The following is an 11,163-nucleotide window of genomic DNA, read 5'->3' as shown; positions in this document are numbered from 1 at the left end:
GTGCATGCCGATATAAGAGAGAAGAGTCTCCACATGCTTCTATATAAAGGAGCGTTGCATGGCATCGTACAGGGAACCTCCAGCCGACCTGTAGCAGTAGCAGCAGTGCGGATAATCCTCCACCAGGCCCGGCACACTACTTCCTGTTTGTTTCCGATAAGGTGCCTGAAAAACTTTCCGATCCTCGTTAAATTTTTCCTGGATGTGCTGTAGAAAAAACAACTGTAATCCATTCCTCGGGGGAAAGCGTCGTCCTTGAACGTGTTCGTCAAATCTCAGATGGGCCCTGTTGTTTTAGTATTTAGTCCTTTTTTATTGTTTTTCTCTTTTTCTTTCTTTTTTTTTTTTTGTGGATCCTGAACGTTTGAGTTTGCGGTGCAAAGCCTGGAAGGTGTGAGTGAAGGAGGTGGTGGTGTTTTTTTGTTTTTTTTTGATAAATTCTTCATAATCTGTGGCCTAAAAATAACACAAAGTCTCTTCGTCCAACTCCTGCATCTTCTACAATCGAGACGTAAAAATGACAACATCTGTGTTCCTGTTCTTCGTCTGTTTCAGTTTTTCTGTCTTTAGCGATGTTTATGAATATTTAATATGACTATATTTACAATTTTAATGTCTCTATATCAGATTTAAAGCAATTTCTTCTGGAGAGATTTTGTACCTCGGGTGGCTGGATAACACTTTTTCAGTCCATTATAGTATTTTTACCTTTTAAACATGAGCTGTTTCTGTCATTATATTGGTGTCAAGTCCAGTATTGGACAAGCTTATCTCTATTTTGGTACAAACAAATGTGCATTATCTCGTCTGAATGTTGTCCTTATGTTTTGTTTTGTTCATTTTTAACGTAACATAACCCTAACACCCTAACCTTTAACTAAGTTCATGCCCATCATAGACAAGAATACCCTGTACTAAGTTAGGGTTATGTGATGATCGGGTTATTATATTTTTAAGACTTTCTGGCCTGGTACACACTGAAAATAACAAGCTGACCTTTATGTGCAAAATGTGCGGTTTCTAAGGTTGGGTATGGGTTCACATTCAAATCAGTACCATTGCCCGACTGTACCATACTCTCCGATATAACAACTGTGCAGTTTAGGGCGTGTTCACACCTAACAGTCGGCTAAGTTGGCCCACACCTGATGGAAATGTGCTGCATCGTTTTAATATCTTTGCGTTCACAAAGGCAAATATGAAATGCCAAAAGACAGCGCCCCCTAAAGCCCGGCAGGTTCTCCATTGAGGATCTGAGAGAGCGACGTAAGACGACTTACACCACCGTGGGTCTAGAGGCCCCATCTCTAACTCCTCCTCCGCAAGTAAGATTGCTCATTTAGCCTAGCTAGCATCGTCATCCCAGAGCACCGACTCACTGCAGGCACTGCCCGCGGCTGAGAAACAGTGTTCTGTGGCACTTTTTTTGGGGTGACAATGCTCAGCTTTTGTCTGCTAGTTTTGCCTGAGGAGGAGGAAGAGGTGGGCCCTGCCAGACACGGACAATGGACGCAGTGCTCATTTCCAAACAGAGATGGGGACATCTGAAGTACTACAGATTGGATGGAGTTCATTCCCAAGTGGTCCAAGAGCATTCACACTGACCCAAACCAATCGTAGTTAACCCACTAGGGTTTTATTTAACCACACTAAAAAAAGGCCGGTGTGAACACACCCTTAATGTGTGAAACATTAAGCCCATACAACTCAACTTCAAAGCTGAGAACATTTATTTAGACCCATTGAAATAAGCAGGCTAGCATATGTGAGCCACTCTCTTACTTGGATGCGTCTTCAGGTACCGAAATTTGGCACTGATTTTATGTGAATTGATATCTGTAAGTCAGCTGGTACCATTAAAGGTAGTGAGTTCAGTACCCAACCTTAGTGGTTCCTTTTATATATTATGGACTCGATTCTGTAACTCAAAATGAGTAATTTATCAAAAACGCTCCCCTGACACCTGCCAATTTTTGCCCAACTGCCAAACTAATCTAACGATCCTCTTACAAAGTCATCATGATTGAATGTGTCTATGCAAAAAAAGACAATAAAATGCACCAATGGAGGTAAAGCATCCAGATATTTCTACAATATTTACACTGGTGCGTCGGACGCTGCCTCACACTTCGGTGAGCTTTTTCCCCTTGTTCACACAGTTCTGGCTCGGCGCCATGCAGTTGGCAGTTCTAAGGTTTGCTTCCCTAAAGTTATCAATGCTATTTTTCAAGTCCTCATCGATCTCCATGTACTCCGACTTGCTGATCACCGAGGAGCTCCGGCGGCTGGAGTTGGTGTCCGACGCCAGGTTCTGGTGGCTGACATTGAGCAACAAGGCCTGCTCCTCGCCCTCCGTCTCCCGGTGGTAGAAGTAGTTGAAGTTGGACACGATGACGGGCACCGGTAGTGCGATGGTTAGCACGCCAGCAATGGCGCACAGTGAGCCCACGATCTTCCCTCCAATGGTCACAGGGTACATGTCCCCATAGCCAACAGTTGTCATGGAGACCACAGCCCACCAGAACGCATCCGGGATACTGGTGAAAAATGACTCCTTCTCCTCGGCCTCAGCAAAGTAGACAGCGCTGGAGAACAAAATCACACCAATAAAGAGGAAGAAAATGAGCAAGCCGAGCTCCCGCATGCTCGCCTTCAGAGTTTGTCCGAGAATCTGAAGCCCCTTTGAGTGTCGGGACAATTTAAAGATCCGGAACACTCTCACCAGACGGATTACCCTGAGAATAGCCAGAGAAGTGGCCTGCTCTCCTCCTCCTTTGCCCGCACTTGTTGCCGTGTCTTGGTCGTCAGCCAGCTCTGTGCCGAGTGTGATGAAGTACGGAATTATAGCCACGATATCGATAGTGTTCATCATGTTTTTAAAGAAGGCTGCTTTGCTGGGGCAGGCGAAAAACCGCACTATCAACTCGAAGGAAAACCAGATGATGCACAGTGTCTCCACCACGAAGAAAGGGTCAGTGAGGACATTTGGCTTGTAATATATAGTCGTGTTCCCCACAATCCGCATCCGGTCATTGGGATCCTCCTTCAGCTCCGGAAGAGTCTCCAAACAGAATATGACTATTGAAATGAGAATAACCATCACAGAGACAATGGCGATCCCCCGGGCAGGTCCAGAACTCTCCGGATGTTCAAAGAGGAGCCAGATCTGCCGCTGGAACTCCTTCTCTGGCAGCGGCCGCTCTTCTTCCCGGATAAACCCCTCATCCTCTCGAAACTTCTCCATTGCTTCTGCACCGAGTTCATAGAATTTAATCTCCTCTGAGAACATATCCAGAGGCACGTTCACCGGTCTCCGCAGCCTTCCCCCGGATTGGTAATAATACAAGATGGCGTCGAAGCTCGGCCGGTTGCGGTCAAAGAAATACTCATTTCGTAGGGGGTCAAAGTACCGCATTCTCTTCTTGGGGTTCCCGAGGAGGGTTTCAGGGAACTGGGCAAGGGTTTTGAGTTGGGTTTCAAAGCGAAGCCCGGAGATGTTGATGACCACTCGCTCGCAGCAGTCGTGGTCATCGTGGTCGTCGTCAGGGGGGTAGGGGTCCTGCGGGTGACCTGGGAGGGTGGAGGTCTCGTCCATGTTTTCTGTGGACACCACAGTCATCCTTCCTGGTGTGTGTAGGACAGGAAGAGGAAGTGGTCTGAGGAGCAAGAGGAGGAGGTGGAGTGGGGCAGGTCGGAGGGCAGGAGCTCCTAGTGAGACCGGGATCTGCGGATTATCATCATCGTCGTCATCGTCTCCTCACTGAACGCCTTCTGTCGATGCTTCATCCGTCACCTGGAAAATAGGAAACCAACCAAGTCTGGTGTTAAAAAAAAAAAAAAAGGAAGCGGTTTGATGCACAGAAGCTTCCTGTTTGTCAGAAACAGCAGCCAGAAAAAAACACCCTGCAGTCCAGAAGCCTGTGCTGCAACTGCTGTATATTTTACCGCATACATCAGCATTCAAGTTTGCAGTCCTGCTGCGGCTCCGTCTGTGCGCACGTCAGGAGCCGCAGTTTCACCTCAAACACACATTTCACACGTTCACAAATGAATGAATATGACAATGTGATGTGGAAATGAAAGACGATGGGAGTTGGACATGTACCTGTGCTGAGTTGGAGCAGATGTCCTTGCTGTCCTCGATGTCCACCTGCACCACAGCGTGGCTTTAATACTGATATCCCTTTACAGTATCTCTGAAATATTAATAGACTATGTTGTCTTGGTCAACATCCGTATCCTCTTGGTGTAGGTTTTCAGCGTCGAGGAGGAGGAGGAGGAGGAGGAGGTGGTGGAGGAGGAGGAACCGCGGCTCAGCAGCAAAAACCCGCACTGACAGTTTTCAATGAGGACCATGCTGGAGAAAGGAGGAGCACAGATGGAGGGGAGTGATGGAGCAAAGGTGGAGGGATGGATGTGATGGAGGGAGAAGTGGGAGGACTGGACACTGCAGCATCAGCAGAATCAGCGCCGGCGTTGTTTTTCTTTTCTCTTTTTCCCTCCCTCCCTTCCTTCCTTCCTTCCTTCTTCCTCCTGCGGTGTTAAAAAAAAGAGAAATCAATTAAAAAAGCCGAGGAGAGCGAGCAGCGAGACGACGACAGCAGCAGCAGCAGCAGCAGCAGAGGAAACACGTCTGTGGTCGTTTAGAAGCATATTGCAGGATTTCATGGAGAGTGAGAGCAGAAGTGAGTGAGAGGGAGAGAGAGAGAGGGGGAGAGGGAGGGGTTAGAGAGAGGTGGGGTGAGAAAGTGGAGAAGAGGAGGTTCGACGCAATGCAGACACTGTAACACAGTGGCTGCTACAGTACTACCGTGTGTGTCTGCATATGTGTTTACTTTGTATTTATACATGTTTATATGTGTGTGTGTGTGTGTTTCAGGTACTGCTCATGTCGTGGGGACCGGTCTTAATAATAACCCTTTGAAGGTGAAGTCATGTCCTCAAGGTGAGGACGATGTTAGGTTAGGGTGAAAGGTAAAAATGGAAGTCAATGTCATGTCCTCTCAAGTCAGGGGAAACCAGACTGTCTGTGTGTGTGTGTGTGTGTGTGCGTGCGTGCTTTTATGCTTGTATTTGTTACCTTCTCTGTCAAAAACGCTGACCTTGTCAGGACCAGTAGTCATCATGGACACCAAAAAACCTGGTCCCAATGAGGCAGACCCCCTTTTAGTTGTGGTTCCGTTAAGGTTTAGGGGTTAGTGTGTGTGTGTGTTAATAACATGATGCAGCATCAGCACCAGACTCGTCTCCTTCATCCATCACCACGAGACTTTCGGCATTAAACAATAACAACAACAATAACGATGATGCAGCAGCAGCTGTTCCTAATAAAGCGGTCACACCAGCAGCCGGCTGGTTATGCAACCGTGTTGTCGTTCAAACTCCACTGCAGGTTTTTTCAGCTCTTCACCTTCACCACGCTCCACTTTGCGACAGTCACTCCGACTGCATGTCGGCGTAAATGCACTTGTGTTGCCATGGCAACAGGGGGAAAACAGCCCTTTTTCTCTCCCCCCAGTTCATTCATTCATTTATTTATTTATTTACTCACTTACTTGTTTCGTCCCCCCCGGGGTCAAACACAGCAGGGAGGAGTCTGTGTCTTTTGGTTCCCAAAGACTTTTGCTTCCCAAAGACTGGGTCGGGATCCACAAATGGGTCGCGGAAGATTATTTTTGAGTCCGCGGAAACAAATGGGCAGAATTTGTCATTTAGAAAATGAAAAGAAAACATTATGAGGTAAAATATTCAGTGGAGTGAGAGACATGAGTGTGACCTTGTGTGCGAGACCTTGTGTTGACTGAACTATATTTGTCGCCACAGTGTGAGTTTGTCGCTGTAGCCTTGCGACAGCTGGACACGTCTCCGCCGTCGTCTCGCACTGTGTCGCGGGGAATTCCTGAAAACTTAAATTTAGCCTGACGACATTCCACTGAAGGGGGGAAAAAAATCCTCTGGAAGACGGGACACGTAAAAATAAAATTCCTTCACTCGTCTGCGTACAGTTCTGGAACACGGCGCCACCTGTGGTGAACGACGTCCTGCGCGCTTCTGACCTCAGGTCACAATATTATGTTCCGATAAAACAGTGAGGCGTGTCGATCTGTTGACATGACCTTTGACCTGAAGGGTTTAATGCACAGAATATAATCCAGTAGGATTTTAGATAATGAAAAAACAAACACACAAACAGATGTGGAGCAGGAAGCTTGCTAGCTAGTCTACTTAGCCAGCTAGTTAGTTAGTTAGCGGTCATAACAACAGTAACAAACAATAGTTAAAAACATAATATGTTAAATACACATAAACCAGTGCTGTTACTGAAAAATCTTTCACAAATACCAGTGCGACTGTTCGCTTCAGGTTAGCATCAGGCTAACATCACTTGTAAAGACGCTGGCGATTTAGTCGCCTACTGGTCATTGGTTGCCAAACCACCAGCTCAATTAACTTCAAACCCAGAGCTGACGTGATGAATTTTATTATATTTTGTTTAATTTTTTCACTTCAATTATTATTAGGGATTATATGTAGTTAGTGGTTATACAGAAGTCCTGGCCGTTTCGTAGAACGTAAATGTCGCATATAACTGCATATCACGGCGGTCGCTTTACGGCAGAATTATTACACAACCATCGCACGGTGAGAAGAGACAAGAATTAATAATAACGGACTTTAAAAACATCATGTAAGTTAAATATCCACAGGTTGCGTCGTCTAGACTTCGACACATCTCCACTGCTGAAGCTTCATTTTCTTCTTCTCAAGTCGAGACGTTTTTGAGAGTGGTAATGGAACTTTTTTTGAAAAAGCTGTCAAAAACAAGACAAAAATTCTCTCTTGTAAGAAATCTTCACTTAAAATTAGTATTTTAGTTGATGAAGTAAACTGACTTTAGTATACTGAAGTTAAACTGAAGTTAAAATCTTAAAATCCAATTTTTCTTTTTAGGCCAATAAAATACTTATTTAATGTTTTAGAAAATAGTATTTCTGTACCAATAGTACTATTAACTTATTTCTTGTGCTACATCTGCTGAAAAACAGCTGATGTTACACGGAACACGCCTTCATGCAACGTCACACAGGAAGCACCCGTTTACGTTTGGACTGTTTTTGCCTCGTGTTGATGATCCGTGACGACTGCTGCAGCGGTGGCGGTGGCTTCTCACGCCTCAGCCGCCCTGAAACTGAAGATAGAAGACAAAGCCACACCTCAAATCCTCCTCAAAGCGAGTGGAAAGTTTAATGTGCACTTGAACCTTGGAGATGGCTGCACTCCTTCTTGTCTGTGAACACCGACAAGTGTTGTTGTGAATTCCACCTCGTTAGTCTGTCAGCGAGCTGCGGCCTCACCTGCGATCACAGATTCTGCGGCTGATTAAAGAGACAGGCAGCTCTTTTCTCAAAGGTCAATCAACCAATCAGGACGACATTAAGTCATTATCCTGAACAAATCCCATCAGTGTGTAAAGTAGCTTTCTGTTTCCCTACACCAGAGTACGTGGTTTCACGTGTGGGTACGATCAAAACATCCATAGCTAAAAGATAAGATCTCTGCGTGGTCACCTGGGTCTTGCATTGGCACTGATGCCTCCTGGAGCCAAAGAACGATCAAAATCCACGTGTGGCAGAATCGTTTGACCCTGGATTGATTTCTGTGATATCAAAGACAACCTTTTCAAAAAAACATTTTAAACCCAGGCTTAAGGGGAGAATTGGGAATGGGATATTAGAGTAAGACCATGCCAAAGACCGGACTACCAAATCCTGTCTGCAACCCAACCGAGTCCTTCAGGTCCTTCTGTTTGGACAATGATACTGTTCCATGTTTTGTGTGATTGTGTTTTTGTGCCATCAAGTTTTTTTTATTTGGGCCACATGTTGGTGCAGTGTTGCCTCACAGCAAGAAGGTCACTGGCTCAGTTCTCAGATCGACCGAAGGTGTGGGGGCTTGAATGGTTCTTTGTTTCTGTATGTTGGCCCTGGTTGGACGGACGGACAGACGGATGGAAGGATGGATGGATCGTTGTCTTTGTTCATCCTTGGCATCACTGCAAATGGGGTGTCCCTCTGAAGATAACCATTTAGCCTGGTCACAATGTAAAACTAGCACTGTTATTGTATTATACATTTGCCATGAACTAGAACTCATTTTAAATGTAACACAAATGTAAACATTGTGTAAATGCTAGCTGGCTAATGTTAGCTAGCCTCTCTAGGCGTTGTTGTCCCATTTGGAGCCACAACATTTCTGATGTTCCGCAAAATTATAATAACACATTTGGTTCAGATGAAAATAAGTGGCGAAATAATCTCAAAATGACCAGTATTTACGAGCACAGTGATTGTGGAATCATATTTCAGGTACTGAAATTCCTTTTTCAGTGAAAGTTCATTTTGAAAGGAGCAAAAAAAAGAACAATAAAACGGACACACAAAGGGTTAAGAAGAAAATTTTAGCTTCAGTAAAGAGTGGCAACAAGGTACACTGAGGGGATTTTCTAAATGTAACCCTGCTCATGAAATCTACATGTTAAGTTTACCTGCTAGCTTATGTAGCTAAACTGTCAATGCTGCTTTTCTAGCGCTAGCATCAGCCCCAGGTGAGGAGTTGTGGCTTGTGTTGACTCTCTTTGCTCTTCAGGCCAATACCTCTGCTGTACTATGGAGTGTTTACTGAGCTGTGTACTTTAATGTACTCTGGTCTTCATGCAGCAGAGAGGAGGAGGAGGAGGAGGAGGAGGAGGGATGCCTCAGCATCATGCAGAGCGACGCTCCATCCCCCATGTCAGCACAGCACACTGCCCTGTCATCTCCTGCCTCGTGCCTGAATCGGGGCAGCATACTCATTAAGCCTTCCTTCTTTCCAAGGGGCTCTCCATCGCACTCTGCTCCACCTCCTCCTCCTCCCCCCTCTCTCTTCCCCCTTTATTCCACAGCTACCATCTCGTCCTGCATCTTCTTCATCCCCTCGTTCCTCGGCTCAGTGCAACTCTCGGGGCAAAAACCTCAGGAGATGCAGAGAGCGAGAGAAAATCCGATGAAATATTTATCAAACAAACGCGAAACAGAATGGAATTGTGAAGCGGCGCTGAGCGTGATTCAGACGTAAGCCGGTCTGAGTAATCACAGAAAACTGAATTAATGTCGACACTGAATGGTCAGAGCATACTAATGGGAAGTGATCGCAGTGGTGTATGTAATTATCGTAGAGTAAATGTATAAACATGTCTGTTTATGCTGTGTTCAGATGTGACTTGTGTGGAGAACACAGGTCCTGGGAAACAACATTAGCATGTGCCTAATGTTTAATTATAAACACTCAGTTGGGAAACCTTTGCAAAGACAAATTAAATTATTCAGAGCTCTATACGACTAAAATTGCACATGTACATTACTGTGCTAAAGTCTGTAGCCATGTTGTCATCGAGTGGAAAGGTATTTTTTGTGGTTTTATGAGGAACAGTTGCAGTTTTTGGCACCACAGTAGAATGGTGCGGTATGGCCATGACAGTCAGCTGCGCAACGGAAAAACGTCGCTGTCGTGCGATCGGTGTAAATCCCACGGTGGTCGAGGCAAACATCAAACATACAAAGTTTGACGTCATGTTGAGACAAACGGGAAAGAAACTAGCTGCTGGACGTCCTCCACTGTTGTCCGTTGTCTCACTGATACGACGTCATGCTGTGCATCTTGCCACACTCCAAGTAAAGGCGCCGTTTTCAGTGGAAACGCAAGCCTGACGCAGCCAAACCATGCCATACCTTACCAAACCAAGCCACCGCTAGATGCTTCCAGATGTCAGAGAATCCAGCTTACGCCGCAACACAGAGCTGCACTGTTAGCTGTAACCAGGTTGTCGTCGTTATCTTTCACAGAAATGTATCCATTCTGACCCAAACTCATTCATTCACTTAACCGGTTGAGCCGCTCACTCTCAGGACGTCACATGCTGTACTTAGTTAAAGAAAGACGATAGAAAGTTGATCTGCTCTTCACTTTCACGCATGGATGAGTGAATGAAGGGAGGACGGCATTCAAAGCAGCAGCAGCCGCAGCGCAGACTTATGAATGTAAGAAACCCCCCGCCTCATTCATAAACACACTTATATAATAAGCCTATGCAGATCTCCCCCTTCCTTCTTTCTTTCTTTCCCCACAGCTATTTATATCCGCCTCGCAGCTCGGAGCGGGAAAAGAGCGTGGCCAATTCATACAGCGCCCTTCAAGACCAATGCGCGGCCCCCGGGGGCCCGACTTCAGGGAGCTATTATTAGAGTCTCGTCACGGGAGAGCCAGTGAGGAGAAGAGGGAGGCGAAGTGACAGATGGGGGGGAGGAGGGGAGATAATGGAAGTATGGTATAGTGCTGCTGCTGCTGCTGCCGCTGCTGCTGATGGTGGAGGAAACATGAGAGGAAACGGCACAAAGGAAAACGAAACTTAAACGGAAGAGATGCAGAAGGAACCTGGAGATTCATGATCGGGAGATCTTGGAGATCTTGGAGATCTTGGAGATCTTGGGTCTGCCTTTTGCCTCGTTTGCATCTTAAAGCATTTTCACCCCAGAGCTGATTAGCATGTGGTTTCTTCTTTGCACAGTCGGTCGCGGGCCTATCGTAGAGTGTGCGTAAGGTCTTGTGACTGGCGTCGCGCTGTACCTGCCTAGAGTTGCACTTTGTGGACATTTCATATTTGTAAGGACGAGGCAGCCATGATTCAAAGTATCTGGCTTTATACTCTACTACATTTAAAGGAATACTGCATTTAGCTCTGTATTACTAGAACGGAGCTAGTATTTTTGGAAAATTGTGCTTCCTAACCCCTGAGTTGAGAAATATCTTCATTCTTTCTTTTGTCACGTGCCCACCAGTGACACTTGGGCCTGTTAGCGTAACTGTTAGCAAAGATGGCGGACACTGTTTACATTCTGAGAATGAGGTCCCGTCCCCCCTACGAGTGGGTCTAAATAGTGCGGCATTAGCGTTGCAGTTTCAAGCCTTGGCCCGAGTGTCACTGGTGGACATGTAAAAAAAAAAGAATGAAGATGTTACGGTCTGTACAAACTAGAGTGTAGTATTTTATACATCTATTTATATTCTCTGTCAGTGAACTGCTGCAACATGTGGGATCAATAAAGGCTAATCTAATCTAATGGACAC

The 11,163-nt window shown here is 45.7% G+C and overlaps 1 protein-coding gene across 1 annotated transcript; it reads right to left on the bottom strand.

The window, feature by feature from the left end:
- Nucleotides 1-318: 318 nt before the first annotated feature.
- On the bottom strand, nt 319-4,514 carry LOC122767216 (potassium voltage-gated channel subfamily A member 1-like). Its single transcript, XM_044022630.1, has 2 exons — nt 4,106-4,514; nt 319-3,793 (listed from the first exon to the last, which is right to left on the bottom strand). The coding sequence occupies exon 2, from the start codon at nt 3,617-3,619 to the stop codon at nt 2,123-2,125; it is 1,497 nt and encodes a 498-aa protein (XP_043878565.1). The 5' UTR covers nt 3,620-3,793; nt 4,106-4,514; the 3' UTR covers nt 319-2,122.
- Between the last annotated feature and the right edge of the window lie 6,649 nt (nt 4,515-11,163).

Source organism: Solea senegalensis, linkage group LG3 (genome assembly GCF_019176455.1).
Source record: "Solea senegalensis isolate Sse05_10M linkage group LG3, IFAPA_SoseM_1, whole genome shotgun sequence".
Classification (NCBI taxonomy): Eukaryota; Metazoa; Chordata; class Actinopteri; order Pleuronectiformes; family Soleidae; genus Solea; species Solea senegalensis.
The sequence above is the reverse complement of the archived record's forward strand: the minus strand, read 5'-3'. Positions and strand labels throughout refer to the sequence as shown.